This window comes from Peromyscus californicus, unplaced genomic scaffold (assembly GCF_007827085.1).
Source record: "Peromyscus californicus insignis strain IS unplaced genomic scaffold, ASM782708v3 Scaffold_2__1_contigs__length_46816999, whole genome shotgun sequence".
Taxonomy (NCBI): domain Eukaryota; kingdom Metazoa; phylum Chordata; class Mammalia; order Rodentia; family Cricetidae; genus Peromyscus; species Peromyscus californicus.
In genome coordinates, this window is record NW_026294540.1 from 20323857 (window position 1) to 20349739 (window position 25883).

The 25883-nt window shown below is 44.6% G+C and overlaps 1 protein-coding gene across 4 annotated transcripts in view; it reads left to right on the forward strand.

The window, feature by feature from the left end:
* Positions 1-2405: 2405 nt before the first annotated feature.
* Positions 2406-25883, forward strand: part of Tpst1 (tyrosylprotein sulfotransferase 1) — a 55851-nt gene continuing 32373 nt past the window's right edge. For 2 of the 4 annotated variants that reach the window (XM_052755567.1, XM_052755570.1), the window contains exons 1-2: positions 2799-3143; positions 18279-19224. In XM_052755567.1, the coding sequence (XP_052611527.1) occupies positions 18380-19224 (845 nt within the window). In that variant the 5' untranslated portion in view covers positions 2799-3143; positions 18279-18379. Of the gene's footprint in view, positions 2775-2798; positions 3144-12095; positions 12233-18278; positions 19225-25883 lie in introns of those variants that run through there. The other 2 variants (XM_052755569.1, XM_052755568.1) reach the window with 2 other exon arrangements.

Sequence of the window (25883 nt, forward strand, 5' to 3'; positions counted from 1 at the left end):
TTGAGACTAGTCTGGTCTCCACAAGACTCAAGCTAAAAACAAATTCACTGAATTATTTTGGTGTTCAAATTGCCTCAGATTTGTTAGTAGAAACCTCTTCCAGATGGGTCCTTGTGGCATAACCCTGTCCTTTAAAAAAAAAAATCACTTTGTGACTTTTTGATAGAATCAGATGTTCCCACTGTCTCTCTTGCCAACTGTGGATTAAATTACTTCTTTAAAGTGGTTCAAACAAGCAGTTTAATTTCTGTTAGCAGTGAATGGTGTTAAAGGTCAAGGTGAGGGTGTTGGGGTCATTGCTACTAGGAGGCGGTATAGGTTTTCTTCTGCTTAAGGTTTATTTTTGTTTTTGTGTATGCCTATGAGTCTATGCCTCTGTGCACATGATTGCAGTGCTCGTGACGGCCAGAAGAGGGCATCGGAGCGCTAAAGTGGAGTTAGTGGTTGTAGCTGCCTGACATGGTTGCTGGGGACCAAACTCACTCATGGGCTCTTAAGTGCTGAGCCATCTCTCCAGCCCCTCACATGTTTTAGTGCTTGGGCTTTTTTTTAAATAATATTTTTATTTTATAATTAACTTAATTTCACCTATCAGCCAAGGATTCCCCTGTCCTCCCTCCTCCCACCCCCTTTTTAAAATAATATTTTTATTTTATAATGTGTAGCCTAGACTGGCCTCGAACTCATGATGCTCCTGCCTCCGCCTCCTTCAGCAAATCCTACCGGCGTGCGCCATCACAACCGGCTGGGCTTTGTTTATGGAGCCAGGGCCTCACTATTTAGTCCAGGTTGGCTTCAAGCTTGTAGTCCTCCTACCTCAGCTTTCAAATCCTGAAATTGCACATGTATACTATCACAGCTGATCTTCCCTGCCACATGACATATGTTTATATTTCTTCCTCTAAGGATCCTGGCTTCCGATCATATCACAATATAAACTCCATCCTCTATTTTGTCTCTGAATGGCTTCATGCATGCCCTTAGAAACAATAGCTATTTTAAGGAGTTTAGGGGCTAGTCAGATGGCTTGGGGTAAAGGTGCTTCCTGTATAAGCCTGGCCTCAGACCTACATCCAGGTAGAAGGAGAGAACCCACTCCACAGAGTTGTCCTCTGACCTCTAGATACCTGTGTCATGATCACCAACACACAGCACAAAGCCAGTAATACAATTTTATTTAAAAAAATAAAAGTTTAAGACCTGTCAATGGTGGGCATTTCGATCTGAGTTCCAGGACAACCAGGGCTACATAGAGAAACCCTGTCTCAAACAGGGGAAAAAAAAAAAAAAGTTTAAGCTAAGCATTGGTAGAGCACACCTTTAACCCAGTAATTGGGAGGCAGAGGCAGGTGGATATCTGTGAGTTGAAGGCCAGCCAGGTCTACATAGTGAGTTCCATGACAGCCAGGGCTACACAGACCTTGTCTTAACAAATCAACCACAAATTGTTTGGGATTTTTTGTTGATTCTTCTCCCCCCAGCTGAGGGTATGGAGTCAAATGCTGTGCTAAGTTAGTGGAAATTGTTCTTTAGAAAATTTCAGTGTGGTTGTGGAACTAATTTGAAATCAAATTGGTTTCATTATGTGTTATCTGCCTTCAGTTCTTCCTTTCCATTGTTACTGATTTATATCTCATTTTGTTTATTTTTGAGACACTATAGCCTAGGTTATTCTAGAACCTGTGTGAGCTCTATTCTGTAATTCTACTGTATTATGTAATTCAATATATCTATTTAAATCTTCTCGAAGTTATTCCATACCACTTCATAGAAACACACACACTCTCTCTCTCTCTCTCTCTCTCTCTCTCTCTCTCTCTGTGCGTGTGTGTGTGTGTGTGTGTGTGTGTGTGTGTGTGTGTGTGTGTGTGTGAATGAAGTGCCTATAGAAGCCAAATTCATCGGATTCCTTAGATTTGGTATAACAGCTAGTTGTGAGCTGCCCGATGTGGATGCTGGGCTTTGAACTCAGTCCTTTTGCAAGAGCAGTATGTGCTCTTCATAACTGAGGCATTTTCCAGCCCAGCAACTACAAAAGGGCTCATGGGTAAAGACACTGGCCGCCAAGCCGGACAGTGAGGGCTCAGGACCCTGTCCTGGCTCCCCTCCAGTTAGCCCACCGGCACCGTTGCTCTAGCAACAAACTACCCCTGCAGGTAGCGGCAGGGGAGCCCCCTCCGGACAGTTGGCCAAACGCTGGGCCCGGATGTCAGACCCCACCCCTCCGCGCCTGCCCCACCCGCTCTCTCCCAAGCCCCGCCTCCCCCTGGACCCGACCAATCAGAGAGGCAGAGACTTCGCGCGGCCGAGCTCGGGGTAGCCAATGGCGGCGTGCGTGAGATCCTCCGGCCACGAGACGGCGGGCAAGCCGCGGGCGTTGAGGAGGCGACCGCGGCCAGTCGCTGCTGAGGCGGCCGCGGGTGCGCTTCTTCTCGGCGGGGGCCGGGCCGGGCCGTCGCCTGGCGGTGAAGAAGCGCTCCCGGGGCGGGCGCCATGGCCACCAGCTAGGGCGGCGGGAGAAACGGCCGAAGCCCACGATGCCGGAGCGACGGCACCGCTGCGCCTCCGCCATCTTCCATCCTTCATCCCGGCGGTCCCTTCCTCCCTCGCCCCGGCCGCCCGTACCTCCCGCTCCTTTTGCCCAGCAGTCCCGGGCCCTGCTGCTGCGGGGTCTGCCCAGCAGGCATTCCGACTCTGCGGTCACCGTCCGCCGCCTCACCTGCGCACACTCACATCGACATCCCTGGCCTGATGGAGACCGTTATCCCGTTTATGTGAGACCCTGCCCCCTCCCCCCGTTTTTATGAGACAGTTCACTTTGTAGCCCAGGCTGGCCTTGAACTCAGTGTTGGCTTCGAACTCTTCCCCTGCACACCCCATTTTTATGAGACAGTTCACTTTAGCCCAGGCTGGCCTTGAACTCAGTGTTGGCTTCGAACTCGATTCATTCTTCGAACTCGTTGTGTAGCCTAGGCTGGCTTCAGGCTTTGTAGCTCAGGCTGACCTCGGAATCACCGTCTAGCCCAGGCTGGCCCCAGGGGGATGGTCGTCTTCGTGCCTCTACCTCCTAAGTCCTGTGATGACGAGCATGGGCCACCGTGAGCCCCCCCTTTCCATGTCAGTTGCTGACTCCCCTTCATGAGGTATAGTTCACATACCCTTTTTTTCGGAGACCCTTCATCTCTCTCCTCTGCTTAACTCTCCTGATTGTCAACCTCCATCTCTTGCCTTTTCTTCTTCTCGACATGTGACTCTTCAGACATTTCCCACGGTCCTGATGCTAGTTCCTTTTTTTATAAAAATTTATACGTATACATGTTATGTCTTCATGTATGTGTGTGCACCATGTGTGTGCCTAGTGCCCCAGGAGGTGTTGGGGACCTGGAAGTTGGAGTCACAGATGGTTGTGAGGCACCCTGTGGGTACTGGGATTTGAAGTCCCATCCTCTGCAAGAGCAACAAGTGCTCAAACCTCCGAGCAATGGGTCCAGTTAGCGCCCATTTGAGTGAGGACCTCACACTAGTTCTAGATTGTCCAGAACAGACTGTGTAGCCTTGAACTCCAAACAGTCCTGCTTCAGCCTCCCAGTGGTTGGGATGACAGGCGTGAGCCACAGTGAGCAAATTGAGAGCCATCCTTTAAACATTGCTGGGGACAAGCAGACGGCTCAGGGACTTAAGGCTCCTGCTGCCAAACCTGACTACCTCAGTTAGATCCTCAGAGCCCAAAACCTGGTAGAAGGAGAAACCTGGCTTCTGCAAGTTGTCCTCTGGCCTCCACAAGAGCCACTCATACCCTAAGAAAGAAATGATGTAAAGTATATCTAAACAAGTATCATAATTTGGCCTTAGGTAAGCTGTACCCATAATGTGTTAGCTCCTCAGTGATGATCGCTCACACAGTGGTCTAGCACATGGAAGGTTGTCCCAGCTTTACTTAGTACTTGGAGATCCTTTGACTTGCTCTCCCCCGTACCTCTCTCTCTTTGTGCCTCCCGCTTAACAGAAGAAATTGGTGGGTATTAGGCCTGGACTCTTTAGGGTTTTTCATTTTTGTCTGTTGTTCATGCTTATTTGATTCTGATCTATCCTTTTATCTCAGGAAGAGGGGTCCTCATTCCTAGGAGGAGCCACCTGTCTATGTCTTCTGAGTGCTGGCATTAAAAACTGCCATGTCTGGAGTTTTTGTGATTTTCAAGGTGTTTATTCAGTCCTCATTTCTGGTGAATCTCAGGTCTCAGTTTTCATCTCTGCTGGATAACCTTGACATTACAATTATGGCTGTCTATTCTTCCCTCCTCCCGTCTTCTCTGTACCCATGACCTCTAAGTGCGTGTGTGTGTGTGTGTGTGTGTGTGTGTGTGTGTGTGTGTGTGTGTGTACACGCCCACGTGTATCCATTTCATCTTAGAACTAGGGAGTTGTAGATAGAGATGGCTCAGGAGTGCAGAGTTTGTACTACTCTTAAAAAGGACCTAAGTTCAGTTCCCAGTACCCATATTGGGCAGTTCACAACTGATCAGGAGATATGATGCCCTCTTCTGGACTCTGGGGCACCTGCACCCACATGCATGTACCCCCACATACATGCACACTTATATGCACAAAATTAAAACTCTTTAAAAACAAATATCAGGATCATTTTTTCCCCTTGCTTTGGGTCTGTCATATATCCTATTGTGACCTCAGGTCTTATTCTCTCTTCATGGACAGAGAGTTGACTCAGACATTGGTTGTGCCAAATGATGGATGTGACCTGCTGTGTGGGTGCTGGGAATTGAACCTGGGTTGTCTGGAAGAGCAGCAAGTGTTTTTAACCACTGAGCCATTTCCTCATCAGCTCTTACAAAGTGACTTTTTATAAAAGACTTATTTATAGGTGTGTATGTGTCTGTATGTATGAGTGTATGTACATGTGTGTTGGGGGTGCGTGTGCCAGTGTATGCACAGAGGCCAGAAGAGGGCATCCCTGGTCCTTGTGACTGTACAGCAAGCATTCTTAGCAATGAACCATCTCTCCAGCCTCCAGAAGATTTTGACCCTTTACCTGAAGACTGGGGTGGGAGACAGCGGGTGAATTGGGGGATTCCAAGTGTAATAAAGGGAACGGAATGGGCCCAGAGTCATATAGCCCATTGTGTGTCTAGTTTATAGGAAAGCTTTTATTTATTTATTTATTTATTTATTTATTTATTTATTTATTTATTATTTATTTTTCTTTTTCAAGACAGAGTTTCTCTGTGTAGTCCTTGCTGCCCTGGAACACTCTCTGTAGCTCAGGCTGCCCTCTAACTCAGAGATCCACCAGCCTCTGCCTCCCGAGTGCTGAGACTAAGGGTGTGCACCCCCACCCCACCCCTGCTTATATAAAAGCTTTCAATTTATCTTCCTTTTATGGATATTTGTGTGAGTGTGGGTGCACATGTGTGTGGTCCTCACCTTCTATCTTGTTTTCCTAAGGCAAGGTCTCTTCTGTTTCTTCACCATATCATGCTGGCTGACTGGCAAGCTTCCAGAGGTCCTTTTTTCTCACCTCCCACCTTGCTGTGGGAATGTTGAAATTGTAGCACACACTACTGTGTCTGGCTTTATATGGGTTCTGGGGATCTGAACTGAGGTCCTCATGCTTGAGTGCAAACACTTTACCCCACTGAAACATTTCTCTATCCCCCTGCCTCAGGGTCCTGAGTGCTAAGATGACAGGCATGAGCCGCCACACTGGGCTATCTTATGCTTAATGTCTACTGTCCAAAGTACCTGTGGTTGTGGCTTTCGCTTGTTTATGTATCTTTTTCTTCTTTCTCTGCCCTAAGGGTGGGGCTTTGAAATCAAGATGGGCTTCCATTTCTACATCCTCTGTGCCTCACTTCATATTTTCTCTTTGTACAGAACATCAGGTCAAGCAGTGCTGAGAGACATCCCATGACATTTTGGGGGCTTTTCTAAGCTCTATGAACATCTCATTCCCCCAATCTTTAGTCTGGCCTGCTCCATATGTGGTTGCCATTGCCTGAAGCTGTGGTATTAAGTAGTTGTCTTTGATTATTTTTAACAAATGCTTTGGGATATGACCATTCATATGAAGGGAGCTGATTCCATTCCAACCAAGAGAAGTCCTAAGAATGGAGCTTTGTCAGTGAGTCGCTTGATAGGGTAAGTAGCGACAGCTCTCTGAGGGCACTGTTTTGTTGGGAGCTGCGGTTCTGTTCTGCCCCAGTCAGTGGCTCCCGGTGTTCATAAGATGTTTATGAGGCTATTGGTTTTCAAGGTTCTTCAGAGCTGGGGAAAGGGAGTAGTAAGGCAAGTTACAGTGCTATAGTGCTCACTGCTTGCCAGAGTCAGGCTTCTTTCTTGTATAGACATTCCTTGGATTTTTGTAAGCCATTGGTGAATATTTAGAGTTCTGAGAAACATGGTCTTGACCATTCTGTCAGTGTTCTATACTTTCATGAAGAGCAGACTTTGGAAGTCAGAAGGCAGAGGCAGGGGATTTCTGAGTTTGAGACCAGCATGGTCTACAGGGTGAGTTTCAGGATAGCCAGGGCTGTTACACAGAGAACCCTTGTCTCAAAAAGAAGAAGATGATAGTGAACTACCAACAAGTAGGGCTAGAGAGATGGCTCAGCTGTTAAGAGCACTGGCTGCCCTTCCAGAGGACCTGGGTTCAATTCCCAGCACCTGCATGGTGGCTCACAGCCGTCTGTAAGCCTAGTTCTAGTTCTAGGGGGTCCAGCATTCTCTTCTAGCCTCCCTGGGCACCAAGGCATAAGTGGTACACAGACACGCCCATACACATAAAATCAAAATAATAAAAACCCTTAGAGGATAATGTTTATAATTGCAAAACCTTTTCATCGCTTTCAGATTACTTTGTTTCTGTTTACTTGTAGTTCTTTGTTTTACTTTTTGATTATTTTCTTGAATATTTGCTTTATTTTTCTCAGATGACTTTATAGGTATTTCAAGAAGATTTAGGAAATGACCCTTCACTCCTTTATCTCTTTACCTGTGGGTTCTTGATTTTACCCTTACCCAGTATTCATGTATCCACAGCATACTGGATGATGATGGGTTTTCACAAAGATTACAGTCTACTAGAGTAAACTAACCACATGCAGTGGTCTGTCTGAATGGACACAAGATGTTTTCATCCAGTAGTTTGAGGTTGCAGAAGGGGAAGTGGTTGATTTGGGGCTGGAGGATGGAAAAAGAGCACCTCGAGAAGACGTCCCTGAGGGATGGATAAAGGAAAAGGAGAACAACACCGGGGGCGAGCACAGGCAGTTGTTGACAAGCTGGAACTGGTGTGAGTAGTCCTGAGGGCAGGCTCCATGGCACCAGTCCTGCTTGGGAGGTAAAGGCACACAAGGACCAGTCCATGTGGGCGCCCTGGAAGCTGCTCTTTAAAAAGGAGAACCCAGCAAGTGTGCTCCATTTCCTCTGCTCCCTGCTCTGTCCTTACATAATTTCCCCTCTGATTACTGTGAAAGAGTTTATCATTGCTCTTGTTTTGTGGATTAGAAAACTATTTATCAGTGCTTTATCCAATGCCAGGTGATGAAGAACAAGTCTTATTCAGACCAAGCTCAGTTCCCCCATCTCTTGTACTGCCGGCCCCCAAGTGTATCCTGGATGTTAGGGGCAGTTGTTAATGCCTGGCCACCTCTCTGCTCATGACCATAGGGCCTATTGAAGTCTGCTGCCTCCAGTCAGGTCCATCCATCCTTGGAGTTCCTTGTCTAGGTTTGAGGCCTCCTGAGCTTGCCTCCTTCCACATTAGCATATCCGTTGGTGTCCTCCTTGTTCACAGCATGGTTAGGCTCATGTTGGTGCAATTTCATGGGTGGAGCTTCTCTTGTATTTCTAGGAGAGGGAATCTCACAGCACCTTCTTGTTCCTCTGGTCTTACAGTGTTTCTGCCCCCTCTTCTACACTCAATCCTTGAGCCTTAGGTTTAGGAGTTGTGTTGAAGATGGGAGATTTATTTATTTTTATGTTATATGTATGGGTGTTTTGCCTACATGTATGTCTGTGTATCACATGAGTGCCTGGTGCCCACTGAAGCCAGAAGAGGGGGTCAGTTCTCCAGGAACTGTAGTTATAGACAGTTATGAGATGCCATCTTCTGGGACTTGAAGAGTAGTCAGTGTTCTTAACTGCTGAGCCACACATTGCCCCCCACCCCCAATCAGCAAAACAACTACAGAATCCATAGCAGGGTCAGCAAGATGGGTCAGTGGAGACACTTGACACCAACCACTCCCTCAAGTTGCACAGTGTGGCATTTGAATTTCATTTTTTTATTATGTGTATGTGTATAGGAGAGGTGGGTGGGCTTGTGCCATGGCGTGCTTGTGGAGGCCAGAGGACAACTTAACCTGTAGGAGTTGGTTCTCTCTTCTGTTAATGTGAGTTTGGGGGGTTGAAGTCAGGTCATCAGAATGGCAGCAAGCACCTTTACTCAGGCAGTCACCTTGCTGGCTCATCATTACTGGTTTTAGTTTTTCATTTATTTATTTGAGTTCATTTTGCTTGCTTGTTTCTTTGTTTGTTTGAGATAGGGTCTCACTCTATAGCCTTGGCTGGCCTGGAGCTTGCTATAGGGCCTCAAACCCAGAGAGATACACCTGCCTTGGCCTCCTGAGTGCTGTGGTTAAAGGTGTGCACCACCACATCTGGCAGTGCTGTTTTTAATATTTTTTTTATGAGTTTGGGTGTTTTGTTTGTTTCTGTGTCTGCACACAACATGCATGCAGTGCCCTGGGGGCCAGAAGAGGGGTGGGGTTCCCTGAGACTGGAATTACAGACTGGTGTGAGCCACCATGTGGGTGCTGGGAATCAAACCTGGTTTCTCTGGAAGAGCAGCCAGTGCTCTTTACCTCTGAGCCATCCATCTCTCCAGCTCAGTGCTGTTTTTAATTAGCAGAATGACTTTGGAAATTTTGCAAAGAGTTTGGGGAGTGAGTGTAAATGCTTGCCTAGCATGTGAAGCCTTTTATTTGGTCTCCAACACTACATAAACAATGAAAGAGGAAGAAAGGGAAAGAGAAATTGTGACACTGAGTCTAGAAGCTTTCAGGTCTTTCTAAGCAGTCAGTGTCATTTGGGCTGCAGAGACGGCACATGCTGCAGGGAGCAGTTCTACTAATAGTGTTTGAAGTTATGTTTTTACAGAGTTTCTCTTCTTTCTCTTTCTCTTGACTAAAATTGAAACGAACCATCCTAGGGTTCTGTTCTGGTTCTGTTTGAAAAGACATGATGAAGCATTTAAGGTCCTGGGAAGAGGTCTCTCTCTCTCTCTCTCTCACTCTCTCTCTCTCTCTCTCTCTCCACACAGATGTCCATATACACCTGCATGTATGGAGTGTTTGGAGTGTTAGGATGTGTAACGGAAATGGTCATGTCAGCCTTTACTGTGCTTTTTTTTATTGACTTAGCCTCTCACACACACAAACACACACACACACACACACACACACACACACACACACTATATATATGTATATATGTATATGTATATCTATGTATGTATGTGTATATATATATATAATCTTCCATCATACCCTCCCATTGTCCTCTCTTAGTTCCTTCTCTCACCTTCCCAACAAGCCCTCCTACTTCCATGTCTTTTTAAAAAGATTTATTTTTATTATTTTATTATGTGTGTGGGGGGTGTATGGACATGAGTGCAAATGCCCACAGAGGTCAGAGGTTACAGGCAGTTGGAAGCTGCCTGATGTGGTTTCTGGGAATCAAACTCAGGTCCTCAGGAAAAACAGTATGGACTCTTAACTGCTGCAAGCCACAGCAAAATGTAATGCAATTCAGCTACTATCACAAAAGCTACTCCTTGGAAAAGTCAAGGACTTCTCCATAGGTCAAGCCCTGACTTAAGAAGTCTTGGTGATCTTTTAGCTTTTATATATATATATATATATATATATATATATATATATAAGCTACATATCAGTACAGTGATTTTCTTGGAATGCTATGCGAGCTTCCAAGAACTCCTAACGGTGTATTTATCTAAAATACCTATCAAGAAGAAAAAAAAAGGCCAAATGAAACACCACCTGTCTCCTAGATCAGGAGGATAGCTTTATTTCTTGTGCAATTTAGGGTGAGACCCTCCTTCCTTACAGCCTTACTAATAGACTCCTAATTTCTTACCTAACCACTTCTAGGAATGTAGATTAAGCACATAAATTCCCTTCCTGATATACTAACCAATCATTAGCTCTCTATTGGCCTCTTCCTTTACCACTCCCCTTTTTGGTTGTAAAAGAAAGCCTGGTGGTCACTACCTGAGGAAAATTCTTACCTGCCTTTGTGACAGCATAAGAATTCAAGCCTGGTGACCTTGCTCTGTGAGAGGATTGCTATTACTTGGGTTTATAACTGGATTCCTGAGAGACTTAGGGAGAACTGAGAGAATAAGGAGACTGAGAGGAGGAGAGAGAGAGGAAAAAAGAGAACGGAAGAACTAGATGGGTAAGAACTGAAGCTGTGTAGATAGGATTTTATCCTAGAGGGATAAAGTAGACGGACAAAGAGCTTGGTGTACTTACATTCATTTCCCGAAAATAGTTCTGTTGTTTGTCATTTCTCTTCTGAGTCCCTGGGAAATATATCATTAAGGCTGGTTCTTTAATATTATACAAGACTTAACCACTGAGGCATCTCACCAGTCCCTGCTATGCCAGGTTTTTTGTTTCTCTCTCTCTCTCTCTCTCTCTCTCTCTCTCTCTCTCTCTCTCTCTCTCTGTAGGCCTAATCTCAATGGTGTCTTCCTCAGTCTCTCTGCACTTTATTGAGGCAAGGTCTCTCACTGAACCATGACCTCACTGATTGAACTAGTCTTAACTGGCCAGCTTGCCCTAGGGAACCCCTGTCTCTGTTTCCCAAGTGGGAATATCACAGGTAGCTACCATGCCTGGCCACCTTTTTTGTGTGGACTCTAGGGATCTAGACTCTGGTTCTCACACTTGCCTGGCAAGGGTTTTACCCTTTGAACCATATCCCCAGCCCTGTGCTTTCTTTCTTTTTTTTTTTTTTTTTGGTTTTTCAAGACAGGGTTTCTCTGTGTAGCTTTGCGCCTTTTCCTGGAACTCACTTGGTAGCCCAGGCTGGCCTCGAACTCACAGAGATCTGCCTGGCTCTGCCTCCCGAGTGCTGGCATTAAAGGCGTGCGCCACCACCGCCCGGCGCCCTGTGCTTTCTTAAAGGGCTATTAGCCAAGGCTTTGGAAGGAAGAACATCAAGGTGTAAGGACCTCAGGCTTGACCCTTTCTCTTATCTAGAGAACGGTGCTGCCAAATGGGTTCTTTTGGAATCTTGCTGGAGATGCCTTAGACAGAGCTGGCTCTCTGATCCACCTGCTGTGGTAGTAGACAAAGGCTTTGGGCTGTAGGGATTGAACATCTTTTGGAGTAAATGCAATGTGTAAGATGAAATGCAAAAGGACATTTGAAGATTTGGTTGGCTCTGGAGAAGTACTGAGGAGAATCTACTGCCTGAGCCTCAGATTGTTCATCTGTGAAGTGGAGTGACCCTGAGGCCCCTTGTAGCAGGGCTGCAGTATGGACCTGTGGTCTTCCAGTTTGAGAAACATCCAAAGAGGAAGTCAAGCTTCATGAGTTAGTGAAAATGTGCAGAAGCCAAAGACTCCTTCTTGGATTTTTTGGTGTTTTTGTCTGGACAACATGCCCAAGGGATCCTTCTGTCCTAACTGAATTATGGGTTGATGGCCTGTTAGGTGTGCAGAAGTCACATGTAGGATCAGGAAGATCTGTGTCTGAGTATGTTGGAGAAACTGTTAGCACTCGTCAGTATGCTCAGACTGGGAGTTGAGATATTTTAGTACTAAACTGGTAACGGTAGAAGATACTGCAGACATTAGCCGTGTTAACCTTTTCTTTTCTGAGCTAGAGTCTCTAACTCAGGATGACCCCAATTCCATTTGTAGCTAAGGATGGCCTTGAAGCTAAGTATGGCTTTGAATTCCTCATCTTCTTGCCTCAGCCTTCTCAGTACTGGGATAGTAGACATGACCATCTTGTTAATTTTTTTTTCTTTTTGATTTTTTGAGACAGGGTTTCTCTCTAGCCCTGGTTGTCCTGGAACTTTCTCTGTAGACCAGGCTGGCCTCCAGAGATCCATTTGTCTCTGCCTCTGAGTGCTGAGATTAAAGGCATGCGATACCATGACCAGCTCACCTTGTTAATTTTTGGTAAGATATACTTTTTATTTTTTATTTTAGTGGGGTAGCTAGTCATTTGTTTTTGTTTTGCAACTGAGTGGGTTTTTTCCCCCTCATGGGGATAGAAGCCTGATGCATGCTGCACAAACACTACCACTGAGCCACACCCCCACCTTCAGTTGACTCTCACCTTGCTGATTTTGAAGGTAATTTTGAAAGACATTGAGTCATCTGTCACCTATTGTGTCCTGACAGTTGTCAAAAGTTAGCAAGTTAAATGTACTTGAACATATGAAGTGTAGGTTTTTATCAAAAAGCCTTGCTCGTTCAGAATAATTCTGGCTAGTTTTACTTCTCTGCTCTCCTGTAGTACACTTATACAAACCTAAAACAAATGGAGCGTGTTAGAAAGCCACTCCTGTGATAATCCAAAGATAAAGCAACCATTATTAAAGCCCCTAAAATCAGCTCTGCTATGTTTCATGGAGTCGAATGCCCTTTGCCCAGATTTCAGTTATTTTGAAAATTTCATTAGTTTGTAAAATAGACATGACAGCTTTTTTCCCCAGGATCATTTCTCTGTCAATGTCAGTAAAATTTATCATTCACTTCGTTCATTACCACCGGACTCATGCCACTAAGTACTGTTTGATCAGAAACATGTAGTGATTGGAAAATTTAGGGCCATGGCCTCCGACTTAAATCCACCTTCTTGTTTTCCATGAAAAGCATTGTGTTTTCCTAAAATTTCCCTTCATTGAAAAGAAAAAGCCGGGCGGTGATGGCGCACGCCTTTAATCCCAGCACTCGGGAGGCAGAGCCAGGCGGATCTCTGTGAGTTCGAGGCCAGCCTGGACTACCAAGTGAGTTTCAGGAAAGGCACAAAGCTACACAGAGAAACCCTGTCTCGAAAAAACCAAAAAAAAAAAAAAAAAAAAAAAAAAAAGAAAAGAAAAAGCAGGAGCTTGAGAGATGCCTCAGAAGTTATGCTCTTACATAACTTGCATTCTGCTCTGACACCCAGGTCAGGCAGCTCTCACAACTTCCTGTAACTCTAGTTACTGGGGGACCCAACACCCTCATCTAGACTCCTCCAGCACCTGCCCTTGTGTGTGCGCACGCACACACACACACACACACACACACACACACACACAATTAATAATATAATCTTTAAAAAAGAACCAAGCCAGGCAGTGGTAATACAGTGCTGCATTCCTTAAATCCCAGGGTTTCATTAAAAGAAACCCTGTCTTGAAAAACCAAAAAAAAAAGAAGAACTAAAACTTACATATATAGTAAAACTGACCTTTTTTCTACACAGTTCTGTGACCTTTTTGTTTGTTTGAAATGCTCTCATGTAGGCAAAGCTGGTTTTCCTGTCTCCACCTCCTAAGTGCAGGGATCTCAGGCATGTGCCACCATGCTGGATTTATGTGGTACTGGAGATGAATCCCAGGGCTTCATTCATTCAGGCAAACACACCCCAGTTTTTGTCAGTCTAGTGCACATGTGGGCACATGTGTGTTGAGAGGCCAGATGACTACCTCCAGTGTTGTTCTTCTGGTGCCATCCACTTTTTATTAGCCAAGCAGGTTAGACAGGTGGCCAGAGTCCTGCCTGCCTCTACCTCCCTTTGCTGAGATTGCACACACATGCTGTGTGCATGTGCCTTGCTTTTTAAATTTATGTGTGCATGTGTGCGCATGTGCAAATATAAACAAGTGTATATGGAGGTAAAAAATATTGGAAGTCAGTTCTCTGCTTCTACTGTGAGTTCAAGGAATTGAACTCAGGTTGTCAGGCTTGCACAATAGATGATTTTACCTGTTTACACACACACACACACACACACACACACACCTTAACATGGATTCTGAGGGTGGAAAAGTGGTGCTCGTGCCTTCAAGGCAGGCATTTTGCCCATTGAAATATCTCCTCAGCCCTCCATCTTTAAAAGCTTCCCCTTGAATGCCCTGTCATGGCACATGAGTCCTGGATCACAGCCTCTTGCTATTTCCAAATAAACTCATTGCTCTGGACGGTCAGTCTTTGTGTTAGCCATTTTAGGTTGGCGTCATTCTCATAGCTTTGTAGTCTGAAACTTCACAGTGTGAGTCCTTCAGCTTTATTCTTTGTCGAGGTTGTTTTGGCTAGAATGAGGTTTTATTATGCTAAGTTTGGTAAGTGACTCCTTGTTAGAATCAGTCACACTGAACTCTGCTGTACAATTTCACGTCCTTCCTTGCACTGTGAGGTTTGTAGTCCAGCCCCTGCCTGGTTTCCTCTCTTCTTCATTTGCCCTCTCGCTCCAGCCTTGTCACTGCACTGGCCTTTTCTTCCTGACAGCGCTGAATGCCTTCTCCACATGGCCCTGGTGCTTGGCATGCCCTTCACCTCACACTCCACACTCCTCCTACGCATTCTTCAAGTCTTAGCCCAAGTGCCACTTTAAAGGAAAGACTGGTTGGAGGGCTGGCTTTACTGATGTACTTGTCTAGCAAGCATGAGGATGTGAATTAGACCCCCAGAACCCATGTAAAACACTCTGAGTGTGGTGGTGCATGCCTGTAATCCCAGTGCTGGAAAGGTAGAGACAGGTCAAGCCTCAGGGCTCACTAGCCTGCCAGTATGACATCAATGGTGAATTCCAGGCCAGTGGAAATCCCTGTCTCAAGAGGTGGGTAGTGTTTCTGAGGGTGACACCCAAGGTTGACCTCTCTCCTCTACCTACAGGCACATACTCACATTTCACACACACACACAAGGACAAGCATTGAGTCTAGACATCTGGTGTCAACTGGTTTTTTGGCCCTTTGGTTCTTGGGTTCTTCTGGGTTTTGTTTTGTTTTTATTAATGTGCGTTGATATTTGACCTGTGTGTCTGTGTGAGGGTGTCAGATGCACTTGAGTTATAGACAGTTGTGAGCTGCCATGTGGGTGCTGGGAATTGACCTGGGTCCTCTGGAAGAGCAACCAGTGCTCTTAACTACTGGGCCATCTCTCCAGCCCCCTCTTATATTCTTTTTATCTGATGTCCTCCTGAATTATTTCCTGCATGCTTAAAAGTGTCATGCTATGTCTTCCTTGGGCCTGTTGTCATTTGGATGAGGAAGAACCTCAGCTCTGTAGTGGACTGCCCCCCCTCTTCTTGTTTGGGAAGGTCCCCCTCCTCCTGACAATACAGTTCTAATTTCATCAACCAGAGTATGACTGTTCTAGGGTTGGATCTTACTGGTTTCTATTTCTTGGTCTTCTTGCCATTGCTTTTCTTCCCATAAGCTCCCTTTGAAATTGAACTCTAGGATAACATCTTAAGTGTGCCTTCCATAAATGGATACCATTTTGTATTAAGATTCTTTAGTGCTGTATTGCTACCAATTATCTTAATTAATGCTTTTTATTTGTAGTCTTTTTTATTAAGCCAATCTTTTAATCTCGACCAATTCTTCAGGATTCTTGATTGAAGTTCTGTGCAATGCCTGACAGAATAGTATGTGCTCAGCAACATCAAATGAATTAATATATGAATAAACAAAAACCAGATCTTGGTTGGCATAGCTCACTGAAACTATTAATATAATTTTAGTTATGTATTCATTTTTAGATAATGGCTGTGTTGAGGTGTGATTTGTATGTCATAATATTCACCCATTGTTAGAGTATAATTCAGTGATTTTCTTAGATTATATAGTTGTGCCACTGTGACAACAGTTGAGGCAGATAATTTTCATCTACTGTGGAAAGTCCCACATTGCCTGTTGGCAGTTAAAGTCTTGATTCTGCAGTCTGTTCTCTCTCTGTGAACTTGCCCATATGGATATGCTGTATATGTGTATGTGGTTGTTACTTTTTAGATAGTTAAATGGAGGTTATTATATATATATATATACTGCTCTGTGTTGATGGCGCGTGACTTTAATCCTAGCACTTGGGAGGCAGAGGTAGGTGGATCTCTGTGAGTTTGACGCCAGCCTGGTCTATAGAGGAAGTTCCAGGGCAGCAAGGGCTGTTACCCAGAGAAACCCTGTTTCAGAAACACACACACACACACACACACACACTATTATGAATGGCTTAGACGTACCCCACCCCTATTTGTGTAAAGTATCTGTGCTCTTGTAATTGTTTTTCTAGCATGGTTTCTAGGAGTTTCCTCTGTCTGCCTAGCTCAGTGCCCAGACATCAGCTGGTGCTTGAATAGTGCTTGGATTAGACACCTGAGCTCTTCCACCAGTAGATCTGACCTTGAGCAGGGGAGCTGTCAAGTTCAGGCTGTTTGGACATCTGCTTGTTTCCTTTGCATTCCCTTCCTTTCCCTTTTCCATTCCCTTTTCCTCCGTTCCCTTCTCCTTCTTTAATTTTTTTCAGACAAGGTATCACACTAGTCCATCCTGACCTGTATATAGGTCAGTATATAGCCCAGGCTAGCACCAAACTCCCGGCATTCTACCTGCCTCCAATTTCTAAGTATTGGGATTATAAATCTGAGCCATACAAACTTCTCTGTTCCCGACTCTTTGGTGCCCGAGTTGCCCAGCTAGTACTGCAGCCTCAGCCTGCTAGAGTTGCTCACCTTCTCGTTCAACTTGACAGTGCACTTGGACATGTATCTTGTTCACCCCCTCAAATTAGCAAGCTCCCATCCACTTCTGAGCAAAAGCTGCCAGTGCTGTTTACGCTTCCCTGCTGCCCTTGGTACCTCTTGAGTTGGGAGATGGCGGAGTTAAAGACTCTGGCTTCTTCTGACCAGCTTGTACAGTGTTTAGTTGTAAATGTTCTTAGGTTGTTCATTCCTTCAATTTCCAGAGCACTGAAAGGCCCAATTGTTAATCAAGCTTTATAATTGGTTGGGGTGGGGAATTGACTGCATTGTCACTGGGCCAGAGCTGAAGTCCTGACTCTCAGAATATATTCTCCTCCTCCTCCTCCTTCTTCTCCCCCTCCCCCCTCCTCCTTTTCTCCCCCTCCTTCTCCTCTCCTCCTCCTCTCTTTCTAAGACTTATTTTTTTATTTTTATTTTATGTGTGTGGGTGTTTTGTCTATGTGTATGTTTATGTATCACATATGTGCCTGGCACCCATGGAAGCTGGGAGTGGGCATCAGATCCCCTGAAACTGGAGGTACAGATGAATATTAGCCACCATGTGGGTCCTTGGAATTGGACCCAGGTCCTCTGTAAGAGCAGCAAGTGGTGGGCCATCTCCCCAGCCCCTTAGAATATACTTTTTTCTCTAGTATATCCAGTCATTTCTCTGTTTTAGTTAGCATCCTGCTGGGAAATAGAGCCAGTAGGGTATGTTTAGGGAACACACACACACACACCAGGGGTGGGGAGGATGGAACAGCTAAAAGATTGATTTTAAGGAACTGGCTTAGTGATTATGAGACTACAAATTGAAATCCCTAGGACAGTTAGGCTTATATGAGTTAGTTTGTCTTTTTAATAGAATGTGGAGCTAGTGATGGTGTGTTTGTGTGTGTGTGTGTGTGTGTGTGTGTGTGTGTGTGTGTGTAGCAATTTGAATACAAGTGATCAATATTAGATTGGACTCCCAACATTGAATACATGTCAGAATGAATTAAATTTTGCTAAATTTGCTGCTAAAATAGTTTTGATTTTTCTATTGTGAGCCAGGTGCACAGCTTCAGATTTGTGAAATCAAAAAAAAGCTGTTTCTGATTATAAACATTTGTTTGTTGGAGGAGGTGGGGCTCTCTTCTAGAGGTTGGACCTGGGTCTTCATGCTAGGCAAGCACTCTGCCATTTAGCTGTATTCCCAGCATCCTTTTCTTTTGAGACAAGATCTTGTGAAGTTGCCCACACTGGCCTGGAATGTACTCCGTACTGTAAGGCTGGCCTTAACGCAGTCTGCTTACCTCAGCCTCCTGAGTAGCCAGGTTGTAGGCCTGCACCACAGTGCTTCACCGCCTCGTTTGTGCCCACTTTTGTGGATCTTATGTTCTTAGGATAGTAAAGCATCCAAATTGCTTCTGCTGCGTTCTGTCTAAAATGATTGATGGCTGGTTTGTAAACATCATAATGTGATGGTAATCTTCGTTTTTTTCTTACCAGATGCTGACCATCTTTCTGAAATAGAATCTCCATGGCCTGAACATTTCTTGACAATCATTTTGAGCAAATTATACGTTTAATAAGAAGATAACCACATCAAGATGGTGGGAAAGCTGAAGCAGAACTTACTTTTGGCGTGTCTGGTGATTGGTTCTATGACAGTCTTTTACCTGGGCCAGCATGCCATGGAGTGCCATCACCGAATAGAGGAACGTAGCCAGCCAGCTAGACTGGAGAACCCCAAGACAACTGTGGGAACTGGCCTGGACATCAGACCCAACAAAACACTCACCTATCACAAAGATATGCCTTTAATATTTATCGGAGGTGTGCCTCGGAGTGGAACCACGCTCATGAGGGCTATGCTGGATGCACATCCTGACATCCGCTGTGGAGAGGAAACCAGGGTCATCCCTCGAATCCTTGCCCTGAAGCAGATGTGGTCCCGGTCCAGTAAAGAGAAGATCCGCCTGGATGAGGCTGGTGTCACTGATGAAGTGCTGGATTCTGCCATGCAAGCCTTCCTTCTGGAGGTCATTGTTAAACACGGGGAGCCAGCACCTTACTTATGTAACAAAGATCCTTTTGCCCTGAAATCCTTGACTTACCTTGCTAGGTTATTTCCCAATGCCAAATTTCTCCTGATGGTCCGAGATGGCCGGGCAACAGTACATTCAATGATTTCTCGAAGAGTTACCATAGCTGGATTTGACCTGAACAGCTACAGGGACTGTTTGACCAAGTGGAATCGGGCCATAGAAACCATGTATAACCAGTGTATGGAGGTTGGTTATAAAAAGTGCATGTTGGTTCACTATGAACAGCTTGTCTTACACCCTGAACGGTGGATGAGAACACTCTTAAAGTTCCTCCATATTCCATGGAACCATTCAGTTTTGCACCATGAAGAAATGATCGGGAAAGCTGGGGGAGTGTCTCTGTCAAAGTGAGTAAACACAATGTTTCTTCTTCTTTTTTAACGCTGTATTCAACTGATAAAGGTATGGAAGCATGCCACTTACATTGGCTCAGGCCAGCATTCGAGAGGCAGAGGCAAGCTTCTGTGAGTTTGAGGCCAGCCAGGTCTAGGAAGTGTTGCATACCAGTCATGGCCACAGAGAGACCCTGTCTCAAGAAAAAAAAGGTGTCCACAAGTGTATTTTTGTGTTTGTTTTTCATTGGTGAGGTTTCTTTGGTTCATTCGCTACCAGTTTATTTTCTGTCCTTCCATTTTGATCATATCTAGTGATTTGTGTCTGTTTGATCAGTCCAAACCCAAGTTAAATGCAGTGAAAAGCTTTTTCACTGACCTCAGGCTTCAGTGTCCATCATTCACGTTCAGTGGCTTTTGATTCCCAGGTAGTTCTGCAAATAAGAATAATTGGCTTTTTTTGTAGCTTGTATCAGGAAGTACATCTACCTCATGTGTAAGCACTTAGTGAATTAAAAGCATTTAGATTTTTTTCTTGTCCCTCTTTCCTTCTGTCTCTCTTTCCTTTTTTTTTTTTTTTTTTTTTTTTTTAGACAGGCTCCCATATTCCTCAGGCTAGCTTCAGACTCACTTGTTAGCTGAGGATGACTTTGAACTTCAGGTGTTCATGCAGTGCTGGGGATAGAACCCAGGGTTTCATGTATGCTGGTCAAGCCCTTTCCTGAGTCATATCACTAAGCTGAGTTTAGAAAACCCTACAGGAAAGAGATTGGTAAGCCACAGAAAGAGTAAGGCCAGAGTTAGGATCCAGAGCTTGCCCTTGGTGAGCTCTTGTATTTTCCCAAGGGATTGTACATGTCCCTTGCTGCTTTGGTTATGTAAAGCATATATCCTGTTTTTACGAAAGGCTGGTGAGTCTCCAGTTCTGGGCACCTAGTTCATATAAGAAGCTTGTAGATTCAACGTGCATACATCAGTGTTTTTAGCATTTAATGAAATGTCAGTGTCTGCTTTCTTTCTCCTGAACTAGCTGTCCTGACCCTGATAACCTGATTGGTGAGTGTTATTCTTACAGGGAGGCTATGCAAATGCAAGTTGCTGTTAAATTTGGGAGAGTAGATTGGTTATACTTAATGTCACTTATATCCATATATATTCCCTTATAAAATTGAAATAAAAAAGCAGATCACATACCTCCAACATACAGTAGCACAGGATATACATTATAGCTCCAAAATGTAGGAAGGGAACATAGTGAGGAAAAACTGGACCAAAGCAAGACCAAAAACCAGCTGGGCAAACCCCAAACTCTGTGCTCTGTCTTTCTTTTGTGTGTGTGTGTGTGTGTGTTTTTGTTTGTTTGTTTGTTTATTGTAGTTTTTCAGAATTTCAGTGGGAAGGTTGGTATTTGTGGTGTTTTATGTACCCCAGCTCTGCTTGTCAGGTCAGCTGGACGGAATGGACAGCCTGGATTATTGGTACTGGTTTTCTTTTGTGGTAGTTCCTTGGAAAGCCAGTTTAAAAGTCTCTTTATAGCTGGGTGGAGGTGGCATACACCTTTAGTCCCAGCACTGGGGAGGCAGAGGCAGGGGGATCTCTGTGAGTTCCAGGCCAGCCTGGTCTGTGAGGGAGATCCAGGACAGGCTCCAAAGCTACACAGTGAAATCCTGTCTCGAAAACCAAAAACCAACCCAAACCAAACCAAGTCTCTTTATTCCTTCTGACCCAGAACTGTTTCACCACTGAAGCTGCTGAGAATGTGGAGGCCTATTACCACCAGAAACATTTATGGGCTTTGGTCATGCTGCCTGAGTCAGTAGATAGCAATGTGGACAAACTCCAGAAACCCTGAAAACATATAAGGACTCTGACATGCTTCTGCAAGCACAATGGCCAAGGTCCTGACATGTGTGCATGCCTGGGGAGGCCTTCTGGCTGATCTCAAGGCTCCACAGCAGCAGGAAACAAAGGCAAAGGCAGACTTATAAACCAGCTGGCTGAATGCTGTGCCCCAAACACACATGGAGCTCTTGTGGGTTTAGGCATATAAGAAGCTTTTGTAGCCGGGCAGTGGTGACACATGCCCAGCACTCATGAGGCAGAGGCAGGCGGATCTGAATTCAAGGCCAACCTGGTCTACAGAGTGAGTTCCAGGACAGCCAGGGCTACACAGAGAAACCCTCTCTCAAAAAACCAACAAAACAAAACAAACAAAAAAGAAACTCTGTGTGATTGTTGGCTGACCACCAGTTTGACAAACATAGACTTCAGTACCACATAACAAAAAAGAGATGCAGACTTTTTAGAGTCAATTCTGAAGGAAATTTTAAACTAAGCAACAACTCGGGCAAACTGTGTGTGTTCATTCGTGTGGGGTACACCTATATGCTAATGACCACACATTGTGTATGTGTGCAGGTGGAGGCCAGAAGTCAACCTTGGGTGTTGTTTCTCAAGTGCTGTCCAGCTTGTTTTTTGAGACAGGCTCTCCCACTGGTCTGGAATTCACTTTTAAGGCCCAGGGATCTCTGCCTGTCTCTACTGCTCCAGCACTAGGATTATAAGCATGTGCATTTTGCATATGTTCTGAGGACCAACACTTGCAGAGCAAACGCTTTACGGATGGGGCCATGTCCCCGGTCCTAAATAATTTATTTTTTAATTAAAAACAAGCCAGAAGCAGGTAGATCTCTGTCCTTTCAAGGCCTGGCTTGTCTAGCTAGTGAGTTCCAGGACAGGGTTACATAGAGAGAAACCCTGTCTCAAACAACAACAAAACAATACACAAACAAAAAAGCCAAAAACATCAACCTAAATCTAATTGTGAGTCTGTTGGTTCCTGTGCTGCTTAGTTGGGACTTTTTGTTTTCTTTTCTTTTTGTTTTTGTCAGCTTGACACAAGCCAGGGTCATTTTGGGAAGAGGGACCTTCAGTTGAGAAAATTCCTCCAGGGGCTCTGTAGAGATAACTTAACAGTTAAGAGCAGTTACTGCTCTTGAAGCATCTGGATTCAGTCCCCAGCACCCACACAGTGGTTTATAACCATCTGCAACTCCAGTTCAAGGGATCAAATACCTTCTGATTTCCACAGGCACTGAACACATGTGGTACACACTACATGCAGGCAAAACAGTAACACACACAAAATAAAATGAGTAATTCTGAGAAACAAAGAGAAACATTTCTTTTGTTTTCCTGTAGGCAAGTGTGTGGGACTACTAATTGTTGTGGGAGGGCCCAGCCCACTGTGGGCAGTACCACCCCTGTGCAAGCAATCCTTGGTTCTGTCAGAAAGCAAGCTGGACTAGCCATGGAGAGAGCAGTCCAGGAAACAGTGGCCTTCCCTGGTCTCTGCCTCAGTTCATGCCTCCTCCAGGTTCCTGCCCTGACTTCCCTCAAGGATGGACTGTGATTGGGATGTGTAAGCCAAGTACATCCTTTCCTCCCCAAGTTACTTTTGGTCATGGTGTTTAATCACAGCAACAGAGAGCAAATCAAGACAGTTCACATACTGGATTTGAGTTAGCGTTTTAGTACTTGGCCCTGTGTTACTCCTGAAGTCCAGGACTAATTTGGAAGTCCAGCATAACTGGAAGCAGCCTTTCACCAAACTGGTTGTTACTTCATGCTGGAGGGCCAAAGCAGAATGTGTTAGTGAGGGAACATTTGAGAAACGGGATGCAGTGTTTTCACAACCACATTGGGAAATTAAAAAAAAAAAATGAAATGAGATTTGCTGTTTGCAAAGAATGCAGGGCTGGCTGGCCACACACCAAGATGTTGCTCCACAGAGAAAATAAGACACCCAGGGAAGAACTGCAGCACAACTGCTTTGTCCCCACACAAAAGAATAAAGGCTGAGGCACGGCCAGCCTGTGGGGGAGCTGCAGAGTAGACTAAAGGGAGGCCTTTTTCTCCTTACTCCTGTGTTAACTGTTATTGTAAACTGAGAAATGCTCATTGTTTCTGAAGAATAGAAACAGATTTCCCCAGTTTCTTTTATTCAGTAGATGAGGAGAAATAATCGGATATACAGTATTTAAAGCAGTCATGAAAGTGCATGTTTATTAATTTCATTCTTGAGACAATCACTGATTTTACAAGATGGATATTGAACTTAAACAGCTTGATTAGCATCGAAGAAATTAAAGATGGTGAAGAGATGTCATTTATAAGGTGATCACAACTAGATTATTTCCATCCATTAGAGAACAGATAGTCTGTTACATAAATCATTAGAGAGAGAGAGAGAGAGAGAGAGAGAGAGAGAGAGAGAGAGAGAGAGAGAAAGAGAGAGAGAGAGAGAGAAGCAAGCATTGTGGCTGACACCTGTAGTCCCAGCACTCGAGCTAGAGACAGGGGGATGAGGAGTTGAAGGTTAGCTAGGGTCTGATCTATGGAGAATTGGAGATGTCTCAGTCAGGGTTTCTATTGCTGTGATGAAACACCATGACCAAAAGCAAGTTGGGGAGAAAAGGGTTTTCAGCATACATTCCCATGTCACTGTGCATCTTTGAAGGAGGTCAGGACAGAAACTCAAGCAGGGCAGGAACCTGGAGGCAGGAGCTGATGCAGAGGCCAAGGAGGGGTGCTGCTTACTGACTTGCTCCTCATGGCTTGCTCAACCTGCTTACTTATAGCACCCAGGACCACCAGCCCAGGGATGGCACCACCCTCAATGGGCAGTGTGTAGCCTTGGCTGACCTGGAACTAGACCTAGCCAGCCTCATACTTACGGAGTTCACACTTCCTGAGTGCTGGATATTTTTATTTTTTATGTGTTTGTATGTCTGTATGTGCATGCCATGTCTCTGTAGGCCTGTGAAAACCAGGAAAGGTTGTTTGAGTGCCTAAAGAAGTGTTTCTCAACCTGTGAGTCTTGCCCCCTTAGGGGGTCAAACAACCCTTTCACAGGAGTTGCCTGACATCTCCAGAAAACACAGATATTTACATTAAGATTCATAATGGGCTGGAGAGATGACTCAGAGGTTAAGAGCACCAGCTGCTCTTCCAGAGGTCCTGAGTTCAATTCCCAGCAACCACATGGTGGCTCACAACCATCTATAGTGTGATCTGATGTCCTCTTCTGGTGTGCAGGCATACATGCAGATAGAGCATTCATATACATAAAAATAAATAAAACTTTTTAGAAAAAGGTCCATAACAGTAGCAAAATTATAGTTATGAAGTAGTAATGAAAATAAATTTATGGTGGGGGGGGGGGCGGCTCACTACAACATGAGGAACTATACTAAAGGGTTGTAACCTTAGGAAGGTTGAGAACCAGTGCCCTGGAGCTGCCTGTTATGGGTGGCTGGAAACTGAATGTGGGATCTTCTGCAAGAGCAGCTCTAACCTTAGAGCCATCTCACCAGCCATTTTTTTTTACTCTATACTTTATTTTTGAAGGAAACAGGAATAATAGTTTAATGTTATTTGTAGCATGCTGATCGTCCCTTACATTCTTCTCAGTTCTATACTACTTACCAGTTGGCAGCTGAATCTGGAGGCTTAGACAGGCCCACAGTCTGATTTGGCAATGTTAGTATTAGTGTGTGGTTCTCTTTCTTCCATGATGTTAGCAGCTGTTGATCTTCCATGTCTAGATTTATCAGTTTGCTGTATCTTGTATCTTTTTAAAATTTAATTTTGATTGCTTTTTCATATATTAGTTATAAAAATTTAATGACCTTTTAATATCCCACTGCTCTATTTGTTAGCATTTGTGCATGGTTCTTTGTGTGCACATTGCCCACATGTGTAAGCAGTTATGCTATAGATATGTCATCCGTGTATAGCACATTTTTTATTTTCATATTTACATATTTTGTTTTATGTGTATGAGATTTGTCTATATGTATATGCGTCACCTGCATGCCTGGTGCCTGTGGAGGTCAGAATAAGGCATCACCCGGAAAGTGGAGTTACAGATAGTTGTGAGCTGCCATTTGAGTGCTGGGAGCTGAATCTTGCTCCTTTGCAAGAACATGTGCTCTTAACTACTGAGCCATCATTCTAGCCTACAATATAACACATTTTAAAAAAGATTTTATCTGTGCATATGTGTGTGTCTTTGTGTACACCCATGTGCTCTGTGGGTGCCCACCCAGGCCAGAAGAGAGTGTTGGATCATCTGGAGCTGGAGTGACAGGCAGTCATGAGCCACCCAAAGTGGGTGCTAGGATCTGAACTCTGGTCCACTTTAAGAGCAGCAAGTGCTCTTAGCTACTGAGCCATGTCTCCAGTCCCATAACACCTGAATTTCTGTTGTATATACATTGAAAAATACATTTGTTAGAATTATTAAAATTACATGTATTTGTGTGTCTGTGTGTTTCTGTCTGTCTATACACATGACGTGGTGTGTATATGTGGAACTCAGAGGACAGTTGTTGAAGTTGGTTTTCTACCATGTAGGTTCCAGGGATGGAACTCGAGTCATCAGGCTTGGCAGCTAGTGCCTTTCTTGGCTCAGCTATCTCATTGGTCCTGTCTGCATTTTAAAACCATCTTTCCCAAAGATAAAACCTGAACATTTTCTAATATTAGTCTTTAAAAATATGGCTCCTGGTGGCATTTCATTGTGTATTTCCCTGTGATCATCTGACTTCGGTTACTGACTTTCATTCATTCCTCTTGGCACGTCCACTCCAACACTGATGCTGTACTATGGA